Source organism: Prinia subflava, chromosome 3, assembly GCF_021018805.1.
Source record: "Prinia subflava isolate CZ2003 ecotype Zambia chromosome 3, Cam_Psub_1.2, whole genome shotgun sequence".
Classification (NCBI taxonomy): Eukaryota; Metazoa; Chordata; class Aves; order Passeriformes; family Cisticolidae; genus Prinia; species Prinia subflava.
The window spans coordinates 32,824,697-32,848,553 of NC_086249.1; the positions used below are offsets into that span (position 1 = coordinate 32,824,697).

The 23,857-nt window shown below is 40.6% G+C and overlaps 1 protein-coding gene across 2 annotated transcripts in view; it reads left to right on the top strand.

Annotated features, from left to right (window-relative positions):
• The window catches only part of GRIA4 (glutamate ionotropic receptor AMPA type subunit 4), a 215,390-nt gene that overhangs the window by 185,807 nt on the left and 5,726 nt on the right, over positions 1-23,857 (top strand). The window contains exons 14-15 of one of the 2 annotated variants that reach the window (XM_063394572.1): positions 12,621-12,735; positions 22,140-22,274. In XM_063394572.1, coding sequence (XP_063250642.1) covers positions 12,621-12,735; positions 22,140-22,274 — 250 coding nt within the window. Of the gene's footprint in view, positions 1-12,620; positions 12,736-19,785; positions 19,901-22,139; positions 22,275-23,857 lie in introns of both variants that reach the window. The other variant, XM_063394571.1, reaches the window with a different exon arrangement.

The window sequence follows — 23,857 nt, forward strand, 5'->3', positions numbered from 1 at the left end:
CATATCAGATATTCCTCATTAACTTCTGCAATAATATTCAGACAGAAAGTCCTAGGAACTCTTCCAGCTAATCCCCATTTTGGCTGCTGGCCAAATAAGGCTTTAAATGGCACAACTGTAATTGCTTCATTTGTATGGTATTGATCTGCTATTAGGCAAAACACAAGCCAGCATTTCACTAGGGCACAAGTTATGCAGTGTTCTTATTGTTGGCATTGCAGTTACAGCTCCAGTTCCCACCTGGGAAATAGCTCCCCTGTTTTTTTCTTTCAGTCTCTGCTTCTAATTAAAAAAATGAACTTCAAAGTGTTTGCATCATAAGCTTAAGAAAACATGTCTTAGCTGAAATCTTTCCTTATATTGCCTTTATGGAAAACATCAGTATGGAGGCACAAAGAAGCATGAATGTAATGTTGCAGAAATCCCTCATGCATCTTCTCAGTCTAAGTTTAGACCTGCCAAACATATATCAACTGTACAAATCTCATGAATTAGTGATCTGTTTCTGGCGGCCATAAAAGTCAAGAATCCATCCTGATTTCTGTGCTGCCAATAGCTTTTGGCACAGTGGCCATGTTTCTTTAATAATTTCATGGACATTGATGTCAGTGGATGAATTCCCTCAGAAGCAAACGTCAGTTTTGCCCTACAGTTTTCCCATGTGGAGTAAGCTTTTCTTACTAGGAAAAATTTATTGAAGAGTTTGCTTGTATTACAGCAATTTTGGTAGCGTACAGAATGCTGACAGTATTTGGCTTCGCAGTCATTTCATGCTTAGTTCTCATTAAGGTGAGAATAGGGCTTGGTGGCTGAAAGGTGTAACCAGACAGGCAAAAGGTTAGAAACAGTACCTTAGAAACAGAACAAGCATGGGCTTGTTCCTGAAATAAAGATATAGACATAAATGGAACCACAGAATCATAGAATCACAGAATAGCTTGGGTGTGAAGGGACCTTTAAGAATCATCTAGTCCAACCCTTCCACAATGTGCAAGGACTGAGCAGGAGCTCAGAACTCAGTCCAGCCTGACCGGGAATGTTTCCAGGAATGAGACACCTCTCTGGACAACCTATTCCAGTGTTTTACCATACTTATTCTAAGAAGTTTATTCCTTATGCCTAGACTAAGTCTACATTATTTTAGTATAAATCTGCCTTCCTTTAGCTGAAAAACACTGCTTCTTTTTGTGTTTTAGCAGCCCACTAAAAAGATTTGTTCCCATATTTCTTATAACCCCCCTGTAAATATTGAAAGGTCTTAATAAGGTCTCCCTGGAGTCTAGTTTTCTTCTAGCTGAACAACTCCAGTTCTCAGACAGTTCTGATGGGAGGGCTGCTCCTTCCCTGTGATCATTTTTTGGTCCCCCTCTGGACCCACTCCAACAGGTCCCTGTCCTTCCTGTGCTGGGGTCCCCAGAGCTGGATGAAGACAGTCACAGGAATGGTGTAGAGGGGCAGAATCACCTCCTTTGACCTGCTGGGCATGCTCCTTTTTATGAGTTCAGCTGAATGTGGCTACTCCATGAATTCCTGACAACAGCAGTAGTTTTTGGTTTTGTTTTTTCTTTTTTTTTTTCCCAAATGCAGCTGCTGTGAAGATGGCAGAAGTTGGGTTTTTTCTTTCACTGCAGCTCTTGCCACAGATACCTATATCTGTCACCCCTGAAAGTGGTTAAATGCAACTCATTTTGTATAACTCTGAGGACATCTCCAAAATACTAGCTAGGATAGAGGATATTTATCATTTTTTATGGAGAATCAGCAGTTGACAGTGAAGCAGTTTATTAAAAAGGCATGCAGAGATGCTCATTTGAGCATTTTTACTTGTAGAAGTGACTCCATCGTGACTCCTGAGGTTTTTCTACCATTTCTGAGCTTTACACTTATCAGGTGCTTATCAGGTGAGACATCTTACACTAATCATATGCTCTTGTGAGATCCTGATGCTTGCAAGAAGGAAAATACAGCAACCTATGATAAGGAACAGAAAACAGACAAAGACCATTTCAGATATAGTCCTCTTACCCATTACTGTATGTTCATAAATTGTTGATTCAATCTTACATTAAAAGTCTGAGAGTGGAATCATTTCAAATGTTGCCAGATTTGAACCAAATGTGCAAAAACTCCAGGTATGTTCAATACTGCATTAAAATTTTGGGTTTGTTATTATGCCCTGCTACCCACTAAATAGAACATATATTTGTATAGCACATTCAGATATGGGGCTGGTTAGGAATGAGAAAACCTAATATTTGCAGTTAGCCCAGCAGGATTTTTTTTTCTTTGATTTGTAGTGGGATTTAGCAATAAGTTCTAAGTCCTTTTGGAAGTCACAGTAACAATTCTTCTGGGATAGGTGATTTAACCTAGGACTGGGTCTTCCTGCAGAGGAAAGCTGTGAAATGCTCAGTCGGAGGTACAATATTTCTGCTTCTGCTGGGACATGTTGAAGGGAGTGAAAAATTAGAAGCTGTTGAAACAGCTGCCACCCGCTTTGTTCTGGAAGATTTTGATGTAGTAAAATCTTCTTCTGTATAAGGTAGCCAGAGTTGGTGACCTTAATAGGCTGTCTAGTAATCTGTCAGTGATATCAAATGGATTGAGGTGGATGTAAAGAAAGAACAGCTTTATAAGTCACACAGAACCACACCATATTTCTATTCAATAAGCACAGAATTGCATCCAAAAGTGATGTGTTTTCCTAGCCTCATTCTGTGTGAAAATAGTCCCTTTGTGGCATTCAGAAGCATAAATTTAAAATGCCTTACAAATACGGTTGAGATATTATTTAAAAGAAAATTTAAATCTTCTGGCCAAGATCAGATAATGGTGAATAATGTTTTCAGCCTGTTAAATCATCGATTTGAAAAACAATAAGATTAGTTGTGCAGGCAGTAAACTGCAGCATTTGGCTTCTCCTTGATATGGAGAGACATAAGGAGTTTTCACATATGCCTGGGTAACACAGTGTCATTGCAAGAGGCTTGCACTAATGCAGTCTAAGTAGGGGAGGAGAGGGGCAGCATGAGGTATGATAGATCTTCACTGCTGAGATCCTCACCTCAAGCTGCTACTCCCTGACTTTCAGCAGTGCTTATCCAACACAGATGGAACCTCTGCCTGGCCTGAACCACATGCTGTGCTTTGCCGTGAAACCTTGACCTGTCTGTGCCAATATTGTCATTTTCTTTCAGCGGTAGAGGAGGGGCAGGTGAAACAGTATCCAAACATCTTGATGCAACAAAACTGTGAGTTGATATCTTCTTCACCTAAGGCATAAAAGGCAAAAGGCTTTCTGCCAGCCATGCCAGAGGGGAATGTTGCCCCATCTGAAAGCATTATGTATTGGAAGGGGAGAGGGATTTAGTTAAACATGCTCACTTTACACGTTTCAATTTTAAAAATATTACAGTACATACTTTCAGCAATTTCAACTGCATAAAAACCACAAATGACTCGGGGTTACTAATGTTTCTGAGGTGAAAGATTTTTGAGGCACTTGGCAGTGGGCTAAGCTTATCCTGGGAGTGATTCCTGCAGCGTGCATACAGCGTGGCACTCGTGCTCAGACACTTGAAAAACACCACCCAAGTGAGGGATTTGCTGAGGGTGGTGAGACATACTGGCACAGCTTACCCAGCATTGTTGTGGATACCCCATTCCTGGAAGTGTTCAAGGCTGGGTTGGATGGGGCTCTGAGCAGCCTGCTCTAGTGGAAGGTGTCCCTGTCCATTGCAGGGGAGTTGGAACTAGATGATCTTTAAGGTCCCTCCAACCCAAACCATTCTATGACTCTGTGATTCTAAGCCTTTGCAACATGTATTCTGACTTGCAGATGTAGGACTGCAGCAGCATATTCACATAATCCTGCTTATGGTGGAACCAGCAAGAAAAATTGTGCTTAAAAAAAAAATGCACCTCTCCACAAGAACAGGATTAGGTAGTTGTTAGCAAAATTTAAAATAGCTCAGAGTTGGGAGAAACTAGCATTTCTGCTGCTGCTAATGACTGTGTACTGAACCAATATGAACAGTTTCTCCAAGGGACAATTTTATGTCTTTTTTGTTTACAGCAAAGCTTTGTATAAAACAGCGAAACAAGCTGAGTTGTAATCCCAGGTCAACTGCTGTTGTTTTTACACAAGCAAAATATTATATTTAATTGCTTGTGCCAAGAAGAGTTTGCATACTGTAATTGGAGTATCTTGCTGCAAAACAGCTTTCAATCTAAATAAATATTTTAAACTACAGTCATCAGACCTTTAGCTGGTGTAAATTGTCGGAACCTCTTTGAATCCAAAGTAGCTTTGGCAATTTTTAGCAGCAGTGGGTCTCCCATTAATTGGAACTCCTGCTGATCCTCAAGGTGTCAGTTTGGCTCATATTTGTTTACAAAGCTCAGCTCGAGGAACTAAACTGTGTACTGTATTTAGGATATACATAGAAGCTGTAAATACTCACTGCCCCTGGAAATTAACCATCTTATTTGGGTGGCTAACTGAAGAGTGCTATACTTATTTTAATTAGTTACAATTGAAAAGTATCTGAGTGGCGCTGTAAATTTCCCATCTCTAAATAGATAAGAATAATCATACATTCTTGTAAAAATATTTTATGCTTATTGTTTGACTAATATTTTGATAAATTTTTCTATAAGAGGTATTTTAAATGCAGTTGTACAGGGGTTTTTAAAATAATGTTTTTAAAAGGCTTCAGCTTCAAATGCAGCACAGAACCTGCCCAGACCTTTTTTGCAATACTTTGGCTTTCCACAGACCCTTTAGTTCTTCAGGGGTTTGTGGATCTAGCAGGATGGAATTCAGGAGGCATTCACTGTTCTGGTCCTGAGCTGGACCTGAGCATTCTGCTGAGATGGCTGATCACGTCCTTTCTTTGATTAGCATGAATATAGAAATGGAAGAGCTTAGCAAAAAAGCCTGAGAGACGCACTGTGGAAGAGCTAGTTTATTATGAAGACTCACAACATGAATACTAGCAGTTCTTTATTTAATATAAATGCTGGCCAAATTATGACAGCAAGTGCCAAGGACTCTATTTTGTTTGAACTAACATGTGAAAATGTTTTGATGACTGCTGTGCTTCAGTATTTGAATACAATTTTTTTTCATACAAGTAACACGACAGCATGCAAACCTTTATAAATCCCAGTAAAAATATTTCTCCTGTAAAATCTTAAATGTGTTTAAGAGGACATACTTTTAAAGCAGGCCTTTTGTCTTTAAAGTTTAGGTTCTTTTTCTCATAAAAATGTTCATGCATTAGCTCTCCTTTTTATTATTTACATTATTGATCCTTCAAGCCTTCTGAGTACACAATGATGTAAGCTTTGGCTACATCTTCCTTGTTAACAGAGTGCTTGTTTCATTCCTAATTTATTAAACATATTCAGCCAGTGCCATCCAGCTTTACACTTAATTTCTCTTGAATTGTCAAACACCCTTAAAGCGCACTACATTTGTGTCGTGTTACAATCTGCCATCAGCGCTTTTCAAAACATGGATAACATAAACAGCTCAGAAGATGTGCAGGTCTTAATTTTTTGCTTGGTAAGGTTGAATTTTAATTCTTCCTGTTAAAAATCATTTGAATGGATGATGTATACAATCTATAAAAATGCACCCACTTATGTTTCGCTAAGCACATTTGAGACAGATCCTCAGCTGCATCCAGGGAGCGCTAGGCTGGGGTCGAGGAAAGGCTCCTGGCAGCCGTGGCCTCCTCTTCCCAAGCCACCTGGGTTGGATACAGATTAGATCATGAGAGAATAACTGCAGTTCACAATTGCAAGTGAAATAAGGTCACTGACCCTGGCTTCATTGAGCACCCTCTCTGCCTTGCCCTCAGGAAGAAGCCCTCTAGCATGTGCCAGAAGTGTCCAGGGGCTGGTCTGCATGATGGCTGCAGCAGCGGGCAGCTGCAGGGAGAGACAACCAAAGTGCAAGGGAGAAAATGAGCTTGGGGTTGCTTGAGACACATCAGCACTTGCAACACTGGCTGTGATACTGCATTCTCAGGAAAGCTTGTTCCTTTAGTGGTGATGTATCGGTGATTGAGAGGCAGGGACATTCTGAGTCCTAATCAAAAGCCCAAATTTATTGTCCATACAAGGCATTTGTATAGGGTTTTCCTTGTATGGCACTTACATAGTGTTCTATTTTTGGTAACAATTCTCATTGGTTATACATTCTTTATGAGACATCAGTTACTTGGTGATTACAAAGTTTCACAACATATTTCATGGTCACTTCTACCCAGGGAGCCTTTAGCTGCGTCTGTCTTTCCCATGGTTTCTGCTCCGTCAGGCCTAAGATACCAGACTCTTTTATTAGTTCCATCATATTCTCTGTTTCAATCCCTATAGTGATGCACCGCCACATCAGTGGTTTTACTTCCCATTGTACAGTAGTTTGCTGATCCCCTTTTCTCTACAGGCACAAGTATATGTGCAACAAGCTTAGAGGACAAGGTGCTCATATATTTTATGGTAATAGAAAGGAAGTGTCTGTATTTTGCCAGTTGGTCCCTACCTCATGAATAGCCCACCTATGGAGCTTCATTCATATAACATTCAGTTCTCCTTGCTGAATTTTGTTGTATGTTCAGAGAACCTGAGGTTAACCAAAAATGTCATCTCTCTGCACCACATGACTTCTAAGTGACTGAGCGATTTCTGAGACTTTGAAATCCCTTGTGGGAATGATTTGTGAAAAGCCTTTAGGAGGGTTGGGGTCTCTGCTCTGCTTTTGCCTCAACAGCTGCAGCGGTGGCCGCAGCATTTCTGGGACGATGGGCTGCACAGTATGGCTGCAATTTAAACAAGGCTTGGTTTGTGTATGTAGGGTCTCATTGGTGAATCACGTTATTTTTGTACATCTTGCTCGTTCATTATTGCAAGTGAACAGCATCCCCAACTCCAGCAGTGAAACAACAGTGCCGCCGTCTGTGATGAAAACTGCCGAACTGTGCTAAGGATCTGCCCAGGATGCAGGGAAGTATTTTTGCTATCTAACATGCCAGTTACACAGAATTTATGAGGCTAAGTTCAGGAAAGAGATTCAGGAAAATGTCAAAGCTGTTTAAATAGCTAAGACATTTAAGTTTTCCTGGCAAAGCTCTACCGGCTGCCTAAAATATTGTTATTAAATGTCTACAGCAGAGCTCCTGCCTTTATTGTAATGAGTACTTGGGTACCTGTCTGTGCCTTTATGCCAGTATTCAGTATTTAGTATTCCAAAGCAGATATTCTGAGACTGTACTTTATGGAGGCGCTCTCTGTGAACCAGGCCAAGGCTGAGTCCTTGGAACTGCATTTTGGGATGATGCTGAATGGGACAGATGGGTGGTGCCTTCCACCCATCCTATGAACCATGGTGCATCCAGAGATTTTGGGAACTGAATGACTTACATGAAAAGCAGCTGTGGCTGAGAGTATACGTATCTGAATACAGGTATACATTCATCTGTATACGTATTCAGACTAACCAGGCTGGAGAGACCCTTTTCTTTCTGTTTTGTGTATTCAAGCTCTGGGCATTAGGCTGTGAGAACAGGCGTGATCTTACTGAGTAGAATGTATTTCATCTTTTAGTTCCTGATTTCTAAGGAGTGATGAGTTGCAGTGCTGAAATTGATGTTGAAAGTGTTGCATTAGGCAAAATTTTGTGTCCCTTTTCATGATGTTCTGATACTACTGTCTCAGATTTTCAGCAGTGCTTGTGATGATGGCAGTGATGGTCCCTAGCCTGGACATCTGTCTCATTCCCTTGTGGTGCAGGGATTTTTGTGTGTCCTTATCAGCTGTGGAAATACCCCTCCTGTGGTTGAGCATGTGCACGAGCTGGGTACCGCAGTGTGGTGCACCGTGGTGTTCAAGTCATTTGTTGCATGCCTCCCTCACTGCATCTTACAGACCGAAGTCCAACAAATGGGCCAACTGCTAACCACTGCTGTGATCCAAACTCAGTGGAAGTCAAAGCAAACCTCTCTGCTGGCTTCCCTGGTCTTTGGGCAAGCACCCTACTGCAGTTCTTTTGGGTAACAAATGAGGTATCAGTTTGGAATTACTGATGTTATTTTACAAGGGATTGGGTAGTCCCATTGTCATCTGTCTGCAGTTTTATCTTTTGATAACTGTGTAAGGTGTATCTACAGCACAGATGGGCTCTACTAAAAAAAAAAAAAAGAAGGGATACTTATTAATGTTGTAAAATGCTTACTACAGTTTATTTACAGGGAGCTGGACAGTGATTTTAAACAAGTGATAATGGTTTGATTCTAATCTTGGTTTTCATACTGTAGTTCTAAAGGCTGGTTAAAAATAAATGTGATCCATACATTGAAATCACTGTCCATGCACCCAAGTGCTTGTGAAGTGAAGGCTGTGGTTTTGTCTGAAGTAGCTTGACTATTACATGTGAGGAGTCTTTTTTCTTCAGAGTAATGGAAAAGGCAGGTCTATGGAGTGACACCAAGGATTAAGAGTCAAATATTAAAGCCCTTGCCTGCTTTTTACTATTAAACCCTGACTCTGGCAAAGATGTCAGTTGCTTTGTTGAGGAACACATTGTCTTTAGTGGGAGTTTGGAGTAAGTATGGTATTGAGGATACAGTACTATTTTTTAAGATGAAAGGAAAGCTTCTGCCATGGAGACTCAGGTTGCCAGATGCCTTCCTCTGTGGCAGAACGAAGCACTGTCTAGGATGAGGATGGGTGATCTAGCCTGGCTCTGAGGTCTCGGTATACAATTTTCAATGCAGTCACCATCGCACGTTTTAGGCTCTCAGTTGTAACCTACTTGGGAGGTACAGCAGTGTTGAGCAAAGGTTCTCTGTGTTTTGCTGACCAGAGGGAAATTATTTATTTCCACATGTTGAGGTGGACCTGGATAACAAAGCAACAGAGAAAGCAGTGTGAAACTAACCTGGTTTTACATGGCCTACTAGACATGATGAGCACAATAATGTGTTACATTTATAAACAATACAGTTTAATTTCAGAGTGATGATTGCAGCTTAAATCCACATTTACTTTTTCATCCTTTTTATTTTCATTTCTCTATTGTGCTGTGAAACTGTCTATGGATATGGCTAATAACCCAGCTAAATAACCCTCTCATGAATGGGTTTCATTCATTTATTTATTTATTACTCTAGGATTACTATCAACCAGCTGCAGCTTCTCTAAATGACTGTGGGAAAATTTTCCTTGATAATCTTTAATGCTTTGAAAGATAAATTTAAACATTTGGCAAGTGAGAAAGCTCTCCTTCAACTTGAAAATTAAACATGAAAACTTATATTAGTTGTCAAAGACATCACCTAGTTGTTTTTAATTCATCTTGGAATATCCAAATGAAAGGTGTAAGTGGACATTAACTTGAAAAAAAGTTTCAAAATATCAGGTAACATCACCCAAAATAAGATAAAGATTGAAAAGAAAAACTTTTCTAAGGATTTTAGCATAAGGACTTTGTCTAATTTGGTGAGCTTTAATGTTCACACTTGAGAGACTACAGCTCAGAGGAAATTGTTTGAGGATGCTTTTTTCAGATAGACAGATGGATAGGGCTTCCCATCTGCTTTAAAATCAGACTGAGATGAAGTGGCTTGTTGAATTGAGAGTTAGTGATATTCCTTGAGATACACTTCATTTTTCGTGGGAGTGATTAATCCTGCCTGCATCTGTAGAACTGTCAAAGCAGCTGCTTGTATTATTGCTGCCCAGTGTGACAATTCAACATAGCAGCATTACATTAGACCTTGATTTGGATCCTGTTGAAGCAAGAAGGAGTTTTGACATTGACTTTATAGATAGAAGTCTCCAGATATATATCTAAGCGATTTTCAGAATAAGTAATGTTGTTCAGTATCAAAGAAATGTATTTCATCTATGGCCCAGTCCCAATGTCCTTAAAAAGGTAACATTTATGTTTAGTGTACTGGAAATCTGTCTGTTAAGTGGCAAGGCTGGCCACACAGTTACCTTTCTGAATGGGGCAAACAGACTGAAAGCACAGGCTTTGTAATGAAAGGCTGAGTATGAAAAATCTGTAGTAAATATGACTGGTTCAAAAGCAATTGCTTCCAAGAACAAAAGGGACAAATGAACAATTTCATTCCAATTTTGCAATTGCTTCTCTGCCTCTGGAGTGTGAACCATAATTAGAGCACTTACACAAAATCATATTTTTTAGCCTGGCTGCTAAGTTCCCCTTAAAGATTTATCCACCAAGAGCAGCCTGTTATCACTCCCACTACAGCCTACAGTTCTCATATTCACTTTCAGGGACAGACAAGCAATTACTTTATCTCTGTTGAAAATCTCATATAAGTCTAACTGCAGTGAAGTTAGGTAACATCAAATCTGTACACAAGTAGTTTCCAAACTTCATGACCAGCCAGCAAGGACCTGTCTTTCATCCACGAGGATGAAAAGCTGTTACCAGAAGACAGTAAAGGTTTGCCCTGAAGCTGACATTTGTCCCACAGATGGACCAGTATAGGACTCGCCATAAGCTGTGAAGTACCATTGTCTGTACCTGTTTGCTGGGAAGATATCTCTCTTAATAAGTGAGAGAAGAATTTCCATTTTAAGATCAGAAAGGACCCCCAGGGACAAAAGATCAGCCATCTCTAGAGAGGCTGAATCACAAACCCCAGTGTCTTCCAGTGCCATAAGATTTGATAGAGCCCTGCTGCCAGAGGATCTCTTCCTGGCCCTTCTCCAACTGCTTTGAAGGTGTTGCATCCTCTCGTTGTTGTTGAAGTGAGGATGCTATTGACAGTCATAGTTCTTGTCATATCCCATTCAGTCCTGACAGACAGATCTTGAGATCATCAAACAAATTGAGAGAAAAACTCCATCTTTGTCAACCCCATACCATCCCCAAAGAGCAGTAGTTAAGCTACTGACACCTCTCAAGTGCTTCAGAGATGAACTGTGCCACTGCTCCATGTGCCTCTGCAGAGCCACAAGCAAGCCTGGGCAGACACCCACCAGAGAGAGTGTACATGTCTGATAGGCATGGATGCACTAGGTACATCTGGACATAAAAACAGGAAGATACAATTTTACTGATACTGATGTAGTTGGGTATCATTAGGATATGTGACAGAGTCCTAGTAAGGAAGTCGTACATTTCAACAAGTGCAAAGTTTCCTTTGGAGATGATGAAGGCTGCCTAAATGCCTTGGAAGATTAGTTATCAATTGATTTTAAAAAGTTATGTAGTGGTTATAGTCACTATCATAAATCCAGGTGCCCTCTATTTGGGTTTGTATGGTGGTATACATTTGTATACTGTCTATACGGCTGTCATCCAGTCCTGATGCTCTCTGGACATCTAAAGGGAAACCTCTGAGCATGCAGAGAAGCAACTGCATCCTAGGATGTGTCCAGCAGCCTTGAGTTCCTACAGAAGCAGAGGTTCTGTGCTTTAGCCTTTGTGTTGGCAATGCCCCTCTGCCTGCACAGATCCGAAGTCTCTCCCAGGTATTTCTCTCATCTGAAAAAAGAGCACTTAAACACAATATGGAGGCCACCAGGTTCACAGAACCCCTTCAGTCTGTTGTGCCCATGCCACTGTGTTGCTAGCAAAGCAGGATTTGCCTTTCTTCCAGTGGTAGCATAACATGTATATGTTTCCTCTCCAGGGAAAAGTCCTCAGGATGTCCAAAAAATCTCCTTGTCTCTCAGCACTTAGCTAATTGGCTGGCTTTTCTCTTCCAACGGTGCTTGAGGTTTAGTTTGACCGCACTGTTCCCAGGTTTCCCCAGTGCAGACACCCTTCGTCACCACCTTCCTCCTCCACTCCTCAGATGCTCTTTGGGCTCTCCCAGAATAGCAGGGCAGTCCCTGGAGTCATGGCACTAAACTAGACTTGAGGTTGTGCCTTTCAGCTAAGCCTCTAATGTGCCAAGGGAGCAGGACTCTAGAGCCTGCATCCCATTTGTACAGATGTGCCAACAGCAGGGCTTCTGACAGACAGACCTCTGGGCACTTCTGTCCAGTGCTTTCTATTGACTGGCCTTGAGAGCATCTTGGTCAGTGTGTGAGCTGTTAGTCCTCCTCAGCTCTTCCTCCCACAGCCTGTTTCTGGAGCCCTAATCCTTAGCTCATGCAGGATCAGTCTGAAGTGCTAAATGTCAGAACTGTAGTGACACAGCGACTGGCAGCGTCTAGCACAGGCAGTCTGGATCTTGCCTCTTTAGTATGTGGGGATACATTTTCTCATTTGCTTGAAAAAACAGCCTGGGCCCACACTGAACGTACTTTAAATATAGATTCAAATAAATCAGTGCAAATCCTTTTTAATTCCAGGCGGAGTTTTATCATCATTTTGCAAAAGCAGTTTGGGTTGGTTGATAGAATTTTTGCATTAAAATCCAAGCTGTTCTGAAAATCGTTTCTAGAACTGGAAACACATTTTTCACATTTGGAAGTAACCACAATTATTTGTGCTGCCAAGGGCTTTGAAATATGGAAATGAGAGGTTTATTTAGTGTGTGGATCAAGCTTATAAACAGCTTAAGTCCTCATTCCTTCTAACATCTTAACAGCTGTGCAGTTTCTTACAAAATATGTTTTATCGTTTCAAGAAATGCTGTTAACCTCGCAGTTTTAAAACTGAATGAACAAGGCCTCTTGGACAAATTGAAAAACAAATGGTGGTACGACAAAGGAGAATGTGGCAGCGGGGGAGGTGACTCCAAGGTTAGCCTCAATGTCACCAAAAGCGGGTAAACAGTATGTGAAGTAATTGGTGCATCTGCTGGGGTCTTACCTGCGACAAAACAGCTTCACCAGTGGCACAGCACTGCTGGTACCTGCAGCTGAAACCGAGGTGTATGCAATTACTGTCAAAGCAAAAATATTTGCATTTCTTTAAGCACGCCCAGGGGAACTCTGAAATGGTCTCTGGGGTGAGATCTATCACCAGTTTTCAGAAACATGCGTCTTCTGAAATTGTGGTGAGCCTTTCCCAAGCTTCTTAAATACCTGCAGAAGCCTGCTCACCAGTGAAGACTTTTTCCCTACTATATGGGTATAGTAGGAAAAAATATTTTTCCACTCAAAATATTTTTCAGTGACATTAGAGGAAAAGGGGAAAAAATCAGCGTGACTCTCTCTGAGGGGTAATTTAATGTATGATCCAGGCTCAGGGATCCATTGTTGACACAAACAATACTAGTACAAATTACAATTCTCACAAGTATCCAAAAAAGGAAGACAAATTTCAGATAAAATATCTTCATGTTGACATTTTCTGATACCTTTCCAACAAATTGAAATCCATGGTGGTTCCCTAGGCATAATTTTACCAGAATTTATTGGACAGGCATTTTAGGCTGCATGCTAGGCTGAGGTGTTAACAGCTTCATATTCTTTCTGCATTCCCCTATCTTCCGTATGGCCAGCACCAGTACTTCCTTGCTTCCTCACAGCTTTGTTTGAGAAACTGCCTGGTGCTGAAAAGAAGCAAAAATGTGGAAGATGGTGGAGTGGGGAAGAATTGAAGTATTAAAAATTCTCCTTCTGTTCCAGGCAGTATTTAATAATAGTTATTTATGTGCTTGTGTGTGAACAATATATTAGAGAATGCTGCACAGGTATCGATGCAGGCACAGAGCTAGTCAGATACCGTTGATTAAATTTGACTAATTCGTCATACAGAGTTTATGTAGCTTTCTTTACAGTTGCCTACATATATTTTTTTCTTACTATTTTCTTTCCTTTTTTAGTCCTCCTGCTCTTGTGCTGTGTCCTGGCCTCAGGGACCATCCCTTGGGCTGTTATGCACTCACCCAGAACTGGTCTCCTAATCCCCTTCACTTTGCCTGCAATCCTGCTGCTCTACCTCTTTTTCCCCACTGCTTGCCAGCAGTCACAGTTTCAAAAATGGTCTCTATTTTCTCTTCCAAAATGTTCATATGTATTAGACCCAATAGCACTTATCTCTACTCAAGCTTGAGCTTTTGCCTTAGTGGGGGAGGGATATTTAATTATTTGTCTATTTCTTTTAATGTCACAGGTAGAGAATAAAATCATTAAAATACCTCAATATTCTTAGAATATCCTCCTCATAAGCCTGCAGTGGTTGCAAAGCTAGACAAAAGCTAGATAGCAAACTAAAGATGTTTTATAACTTACTTTCCCTAATTACCAGCCACAGGTGCTGTAAGTCATGAAGCAGGAAAAAGGGAGCAACTCATGGTAGAGGGACATGCAGGACTTCACCAGGGAAATGTCTGGAAGTGCTGAAGGAGCAAGTTTCGTGAGGTGGAGAGTGAAAGAAAAAGTAGTTGGGGGGAAAAATAGAAAAGAAAGGCAGGGAGTGCAGTTCACGGAGAAACAGAGGACCTGTGAATGCAGGAGGAAGGAAGGAATGCATTGCCAGTGGAAATAAACAGTAGGATATAAACAGTTCAGGACACAGCAGACAATGTGGTGGGCAGGTCAGTGTTAGCAAAGGATGGAGAACATGATGGAGCTCAACCCTTGGTTCTGGGACTTTACTCAGCCTGCCATGAGCATTCCTCTGACTTTGGGCCTGTTTCTTGCCACAGTTTTTCCCAGGCACAGCTGAGTCAGTGGGCAGTACCAGTGTCCTGGGAAGCTCCAGGTCTATCATGTGCCTACAGTGCCCATGTTTGGTGGAACCAGGCACATCATGCAGGTGAGCAGGCATTCCCATGCTTCTCAGAGTCTGCACTGCAGCAGCATCTGATCTTGGGTTATAAACTACAGCCAGGCTGACTCCCCAAAGGGTAACTTAGCCATTTATCATCTGTAAAATTCATTTCCTTGTTCAGAAACAGTCCTGATCAATTGAAGTCAAGACCCTTTCTACTGAATTAATGGAGCTCTCAGTATTTTATATCTTTTCTGCTAGCAAATTATCATTACTGGAATAACCAGGACACTATGCATTACTTTTATAAACCTGATAGCTACCAACAAGTCCTGAACTAAGTTCTTACCTTCTTAAGAAGCTTAGGGATTCTTCTTTTCATTATATGAATTTAAAAAGAACAAACCCAGAGCTTTTTTAATAGCTCTAGTTTAGATTTCAGGGTTTTGCACTCTCATAAATGAGAATAAGAGACTCCTCTTGAAAGAAATACAGCACTTGAGGCTTGACTGATAACTGTGCTGTTACTATTTGAGATTCATTATTCAGAATTTGAGAGTGTAGACCCACAATAACCCTTCATGATAGTACAGAGGACTATGGAAATGAGGGAGCTTCCAGAGAGTTCAGATGTTCTCCAAAGGTTTGAATTGCTCTGTAAAACAAGATGTCTCCTACCTCTATTCTCTGCTATTAAAAGGTCATCTCCAGCCTCCCCATTTATTTTTCCCTTTAAGGGACAATCTTCCAAAATTCAGAAAGTTTAGAAAGCTGCCCTGTGAGAACCACCTGTGATCTAGTGATCTGGTTAATTAGTTCATGATTGAAGATAAAAGTGAGTTCCTCAAGTCATTTGAGTGTTCTTGAAAGTATTACCTCAGATCCCGACTTTATGCATCATTTCATGTGGTGCATGGGAAGGTGCTGAAACACAGTTTTTGCCACTTTGCTCCATTGTTTTTATAAAGTGTGAGTGGACAGAAGCTGTGCTGATGGAGATCCTTTCCAGTCTCTGCTGGCAGCCCTCAGGAGAACACGGTGGCCCGTGTTTTTTCAGTCAGCTGATGAGACTGACCTTTCACTTAATGGCTCAGCCATGAGTGGGTAATGAAAATGCTCCTAAAATATACCCCTGATTGCATTTTTAAAATCCTTCTCCACCAGAATTCTATTTTTGTTTCAGAATCACTTAGTATTGTGATTTAAATGTTATAATTGCCCATTTGTTGTCCTGAACACATCTAGCTCAGAACTTCATTAATGCCATTTTAAAGCATTCTGATTTTGCTGATGTTGCTGGCTCAAGATCCAGCCTGAGTCTCTTAAAAAATGGCCCTTCCAACAGCAAGTGATTGATGACAGGATAGGAGGAAATGAGTAAGAAGCCAAGAGAGGAGTTAGAAGGGCTGAGAACATGATGAAAAGTTAAAAAACCAGTGTCCCTGTGCCCAAGCCAGGCTGTGCCAATGCTGACTTCAGCACATGGGTGAAGAATAGGTTATCGATACTGTGCTGGCACACAGCAGTTTTGTGTGAGATGGTTACATGGGGCAAATTCTTCTCCATAGATAAAGGGTAATTTTAGTCATTATTTCTCATATATTATCCTTACATGAACTTGAGGCAGTTGGATCTTGTTTATATACAACAGCAGAGATTCTCAGCAGCTGTACACTGGAAAAAAACTGTACTGATTTTCACAAAGTGTGCCACTTTAGTTGAAGATTTAGCCCGACTTTAGCAATCCAGGAATCACTAAGCAACTGAACAAAACCCAAATCTATATAGTCATTTTCCACTGCCATATTAAGTATACAATACTGAACTTAATGGGAAATCTAATTGTAAATGCTGAATTTGTCCACTGTATGTGACTTCAGTACATTGCTCTTGTTCGCATACAGCAAACCATATCAATTTTTTTTGTTTCTGTCCCCTTTAATATCAGTGGGTCTATTCACCAACTGATTGTATAAGCCATTAATAACAAGTTGTAGTCTCTGAGTTTGTGACTGACACAAAAAATAAGTGATCAAAATAAGTGGTCAAAATAAGTGATTTGCCCTGAGAGCCAAGATGATCTGGATATGTACCTCCCGTAAGAGCTGTTGAAACAAAGAAACAACACAAAAAGTCTAAAATATATTAAAATTCACCTGCCATCACTTACTGTGATTGCAAAGAGGTGTATATATGCTGTGATTCTGAAAAACATAAGTGAAACATCTTCCTTTTCCACTCTGCAGCCCTGTAGTCTGGGGAGCTTATTATATTGGATCTTAGCTTCTTATAGTGGACCATGTGCATTTCCCATCACAGCTGACTGATTGAAATTAGGACAGAAATCCAGTTTTGAAGGTGTAAAATATTTTAAAATATTGTAGTATACAATTTTAAGTTTTTCTGAAAATGCTTCTCCCTTATCACAGCTGGGACTGTCTGAAGGCAGATGTGAAAGAAATGTCACAGAACCTTGTTAAGGCAGGCAGGAAAGAGAGGCGCAGAGGACAGGCTTTCTTGAGCTTCAGCAGGGTCTTCATTCAGAAAGTTTCCACCAAAATTTGTGGAGAGGAGAAACAAGGAAAGGAGGCCCTGGCATCAGTCACATCACTGCTGCATCCCAGTGAAAAATGGGAACTTTCTCTGCTGACCATTGCCATTGAAATCACTTAGAAACTGAGGATAATGTGACAGCCTAAAGTGTGAAATTGCTTGTTTTTCCCCAAGGAAAACCTGAAAGCTTCCTTGCAGAAACAATGCAGAAAGGATGACATTAAAGGAACTATAGTTGCAAAAAGGAAAAATCCCCTGCTAGTTTTAGGCTTTTAGGCTATATGCCTAAAGTGTTAGTGCTGAAGGGAAAAAAAAAAAAAAAAAAAAAAAAGAAAAAGAAAAAGCAAAGGACATGGAGACATCTGTTTTCTGACTTGTTCCCACCTTGCTGGTGGCCTTGATAATTCACGTCTATTCCTAGTTATCAATTACATCAGTTTAATCTGCAACAACTCCATAGGCTTCTGATTTTCCAGGTGAGAAAAGTACCTGTATGCCCCCTTACCTTTGTCATAACCAGCCCTGTTACACTGATGGGATTTAGGAGCATGGGAATGTGGCTCAGTGCCAGTGCATGACATGCTACAGATGACGGCTATTCAAATGATATTAATTAATTTGCACTTGCACTAGAAGCCAGCAGAGGATCATGTTGACAGGCAACTTGCCAGCACCCCAAGCCCACTCATTTCACAGCTGTGGGACTCTCATGTTCCACTGTCAACCTGCACAGCCTGCTGCCACAAGCCTTAAGGCAAAATGTAAGTTTGAATACTGGAAAAGAGCAAAAAATGGGCATTTTTGTTTCTAGAAGCAGAGTATTGCATATGAATTAAATGTGTGGGATTTGGAAAGTGGATGAAGCTTTTCCTCTACTCAGAGTGATCACTTGAGAGTTCCTGGGAAATCCTCTCACCCAACTGTGGCTGTCAAAAATTTCTCCAAGGCATCAAGGCGTTCTCAGCAGTAAATGAAGAGACAAGCATCTCAACATCATCCTTTGTTAATACTGGTATCAAAGCCCACCATTTGGAGGTACCTACCTTTTCCCATTAACTGCAGGTAGGTCTGGACAGGCAGACAAAGCTTGGGGCATAATTTAGAGGTGCAAATATTGAGGTGAGGTGAATCCCCCCCTTTAGGTACATATAGGAAGAGTAATCAAAATGTGTGAAGAGGCAGGGGCCCTAGAGCTAAGAATAGCATGCAAGGCTCAGAAGCTGTTACTTGTTTTTTAAACAGCTATATACAAACCTGCACAAATATATTAATACATAAGCATTTGGGGATTTCCAGTTAAACCAGTTATAGAGTGTAATAAGCCCCTTTCCTCTTCAATGCAAACTATTTTAGTAAGTTCAGTTACTATACTAATTAATGTTTGCACTGGTTATTTATTTATTAAGCCTTGAATCCATAAGCTGATGTTTAATTAATGCATGGATTATGGCATATTATGGGAGATAAATTTTCCCATAGGAATCTGCTGGCACACACAGGATTATGTCATTTAACCCCACCAGAAGGCTATCTAGCACATGCCCTTTCTGTTTATCTCCCTGCTTCTCTGATATGTATTGTATTTGCATGCACACCTGCACATAAATAGATATCCATATGCCTACCACATTAAGAATTGGATGATTATTTGAAATGGAAAGTACATAAAATAAGTCTGTTAATAATTTAATACTTTTTAAAACATATAGTTATAGATCTGCATGAAGTGGGCCATTACCATAACACTCTGAGATTATTCACTGAATTTAAGCAACTTCGCTGTAAACCTATAGGATTTCATGATTCTGAGGCATTGGATTAGGTTCTATTTCAATATTAATATATCAGTATTATCTGTTACGTCATCCACAGCAAATACTATCAGTAAAAAAGCTATTCCAAGTAGAAATTTGTCACCAGCCTGGGACCCTGGAAATATTGACATGAATAAGTGAGATTAAAGGAAAGACTTTGAATTTTAAAATAATATTGAAGCAGGAAATGAAAATGGAAGACTCGCAGTCCTTCTTAGCTGAGGATAAGGGGATCTTGGCACCTCTCCTCCCAAGTTCTTTGCATGCAGATCTCCTATTACAAGGCTGTGCCAAATGGTTATGGGCAGCACAGTGCAGGAAGCATCTTCTTTTCTTGCCAGGATAATTTTGAGGGCAGTAAATGAAATACCTATGGCCAAATCATATTATTAGTTTGTATGCATACAAACTAAAAATAGATTGAAAGCAAGGAACACAAATTAATATTTCTTAAGTTGCATATGCAGTTGTCTTACGTCTATCTCTGAAGAGTATATTGTTAATATGTGTAAGCCAATAGTTTTGGGTTCACAGTAATTGCATACTATTTATTTACAAATCTTCCCCAGCAGTATGTGCCTGTTACCTAAAGCGATGGAGCAGGTCCCGGTTCATATGTCTGTCTCTAAACCTGGGCCAACAGTACATGACATAGCACCCACTGTGGCCTCTGCTCTGTCACTTTGCAATGCGATTCTATGTAGTTTTACTTGAATAACATAAAATAACATATATAATGTTATTTATGTTATTTTCCACGTGAAGAACTCCTGTAAACCTTGCCGTTTTGAAACTCAGTGAGGCAGGCGTCTTAGACAAGCTGAAAAACAAATGGTGGTACGATAAAGGTGAATGTGGACCCAAGGACTCTGGAAGTAAGGTCAGTCGCTACAGTTCGGGACCTAACTATCGTGTTCACAAAGCAGTAGAGGAAGTAATAAACAAAATGACATAGAAATAAAATAAGCAGCTGTAGACACAGAATGAATCAGCTTTGGCCCATCTTGATGGGGGCCACACTTTAATTTAAGGAAGCACTATTGCATTTTGAAGTCTTCAGTGATATAAACCACCAAACATCATCCCACAAGTTCAAAGCATCTCTTGAAGAAATACAAAGCAGATTTTTGGGTTTGGAAGAGGCAAGCTGGATTAGTTGTTTCTTTCCTGCCTGGAGGGTATGGACTTTTCCCACTGACTACTTAGGAAATGTCCCTTCACACCTTTTTATGGAGCTGGGCTATCTCAGCAATCTTCTGAAAAGGAGAAATGCTAGCAGGAAGGATTGCTTTTCGTTGCTGGCCAGGAAGGTGGTGTCTTGCAGCCTTTGGGAATGTCCCTGGCTCCTTGAGGGCCAATAACTTGAGCTTTGAAGTGAAAGGCTTTGGTAGTTAATAGTTTCTACACCTTCCAGTGTTTATCCTAGTCCATACCCAAACAGTAATCCAGGCAACTCCAGAGAGCTGACAGCTCCTTCTCTTTATGGGGACAGACTCAGAATCAGGTATCTTCTGATGGCTGGGAAACAGCACAGTCAGTGCCAGCCCTGTATTTGAGGAGTCTGACATTTCTTCACAGTACCTGGCTCCATGCGAGCCCCTGCAGCCACAGCTAAAAGGAAAGAATGACAGGCACTGACTGCTTGCTGCCTGCATGTCCCAAGACTTACCTTGATAAAATCAGTGTGGGAAAAAGCTTTCAACACATTTCGCTTTTTCTGGCAAGTGCTTTGAAAAAAAGGAGTGAAAACCATTTAAGAGGATGACAAAGCACCTGTAAATAACAGCTTGAGAAAGCCTCAAGCCACCACCTACATTAGGGCAGGTCTTTCTCAGTCCTGCCTCCTCCTTGTTTGCAAGCACACCGTTAGCAGTTGCCGCCAGAGGAACAGTCATCTCCAAGATACTTAGACTCCTCCTAGCCAGCTGAAAAGGCACAGACAAAGCAGAGCCCAGCTGTAAGCCCCAGTCACCTCCGGACATCCATGGGAACCTTCACTGTTCTAATCTACTGATTATGTAATGAATAGTGCCTCTTTAAATTAAACATCCAATTTTTTTGCAGTCTTCGTAAGTTAAAATTTCATAGAGATTATAATCAGAAGTTAAGTACTCTCCTTACATTAGCTAAAGATTATATAGTCTGCATAAGAATAAAGCTTTATAAGTATTTTAAGGCACACGGTGTAGCATATGAAGTCAATCCTGAGAGAGTTCCTTGAGAACTATGCTGAAAAAGCATATGGATTTCAAGTCAAAAAAATGTGCTTCATAACTAAGCAGCAAAGTATAGAGAAATGTAGAATAGTTGTTTACTACAATACACCCAAGAAGGTGATTGTTTGTAAAATTATGTATATTTAATAATTTGCTAAAGAAAATCCTCACTTTTATCTAAATTATGAAAAATGTGTTAAATTGCATAAGTTGACATTTAGAATTATACTGTTACTGAGCTTAGTAGTCCATGGGCATGTTCCAGAACTGTATCTGTAGTAAAATAAAACCAAAATACAATAATAGGTAAGAGGCAAATATATCACAATGTGTATGGTGCAGTGTGCACTTTCAAAGGAAGTGTTTGCTCAGAGAAAGAACTTAAGCCTCACATGTTATTTTCGCCTGTCATTTAAGTATCAGAGGCTCAGTCTGGATCTTTTAAATTAACAGCAATGCCTGCCACAAGTAACAATTGCTGGTTTTTGTAAAGATCGAGCAGAGTCTTGTGTGATATAAATGGATTTCTGGATTCCAAGGCTTCTGAAGAGCTTTACATAAATGCAGTTTTGTATCAGGGCTGAAATGTCCCCTAAAGAGAGCTAGACATGTCATTATTTAATATTCAGTGTAATGGAAGTAATGCTATGCAGTAAACAAGCAATGACATCCTGATATGTTGGCAATATACTTAGAATATTTTTTTATGCCAACCAGGAAAACTAGTAGCTTAAAATATATTTTAGAGATCCAGATAGGTCAAATTTTGCTAAAGTATGTAAACAACTGTCATTAAATTTCAGCTAAATACTGTTATTTGTCTGTTTCTAATGTGTCAATGTGTGGTTTGTGCTTCCTGGGATCCAATTTCCAGGGTTAACTGTATCACTTCTGTTTTCCCAGGACAAGACGAGTGCCTTGAGTCTCAGCAACGTTGCTGGAGTCTTCTACATTCTGGTTGGAGGCTTGGGCTTGGCAATGCTGGTGGCTTTGATAGAGTTCTGTTACAAGTCCAGGGCAGAGGCGAAACGAATGAAGGTGGCAAAGAGTGCACAGACTTTTAACCCAACTTCCTCGCAGAATACCCAGAATTTAGCAACTTATAGAGAAGGTTACAACGTATATGGAACCGAAAGTATTAAAATTTAGGGGTAGGACTTAGGGCCTACTACAGCGAGTGGGTGATGCATCTTGTACCGCAGTGTTGTGACATGTCTGTCTAGTGGTGCTTGCTTCTGAACAGAGCTTTATATTTTGGAAAACTTCAGTGCAAAGTGGTTCAGTTCTTTTGGCTGCAGATGTACAGTATATTATTCTATGTTGCTAATAGACATCTGCATTGCAAGGAATTTTTAACATGAAAAATACATTTTGAACAACTCAAAGTTGTCAAATCAGTTGCGAGATGACAACTATTTTAAATAAGAAAGTATATATCCAGAGGGCCAGTTTTTAAATACTTGATTGGAAAGTCTGTTCTCTGAAAGGTTTGCACTCTACTCGTGACAAATTTCTGCAAGCCTGTATTATTCAAAGTCGGCCCTATCTGTTAACCAAGATATAGGATAGACAACATCACTGAACCATAGTTAACCTAATGTAAGAAAAGGCACTGTTACAAGAAGTATAAGTGTTGTTTTACCTTCTCTCCCTCCACCCTTCCCTGTTCCTTCACCCTCCCTTTGATACATGTTTTAAGCTAATTGTGTGGCCTTTTTTTTTTTTTTTTTCCTCCCCACAATATCCTGCTTCAGGTCAACTTTTGCCCACTAAAATAGTCACAAAGTATCACTAACCAGTGAACAGACCTTGATTATCATCCTCAGCTTTCAGCAGCAAACCCCCTTACCTAGGTCAAGACTAGTGTGTTTTAGGTATTCATGCACTGATTTTGGAGGCTGAAGCACTGATGCTGCTGAGCTGCATCCCGCATAGCTCCCCTGAGCAGGTGTGCAGGGATGGTTTACTAATGTACTTGCTCTCATCCATACAGTGAGTATCTTGCCAACTAATCATTAGACAAATCAACTCTTTGACCTTTGGAAATGGCACACAGCAGCAAATAGAGCTTCTAAATATAACTTTTACGTAGTTCCCAAGCTATGCTGGCTGCTACAGTGAGTGTGCAGCTAGCACCCTACCCTGTCATGCTAGTGCTCCCTTGCCCTTGCAAATAGCAAGCCACATGTCTCCTCTGTTAACAGCTATCTTCAGCTACATTTTCCTGAGCCATCCCTAGAGTGGAAGTAGGAAACACAAATTTAGGGAAACGAGATGAATAATATAAAACTAATGTTGCCAGCTAGGAAAAAAAAAAGCTTTTAGGAAACAACTGGAGATAGACTTATGATTTTTTATTTATTATTTGTACAGCGCTGGAGTAGACGGCGCTGTACAGTAGGTGAAGTGTGCCAGACACATAACAGGTCCCTGTCCCGAGGAGCTTACAGCCTAAAGGCACAGCCCGTTCAATACCGAACCATACAGTACAGAGCAAACACAGAGTGAGCAGAGAATGGTGTTTGAGCATGGTAGCTGGAGCGCTGCGAGGAATAGGTGGGTTCTCGGGGCGCGAGGGACGGGCTGGCTGGGAAACTGTCCCCTACCTGCTGTTCTGTGGG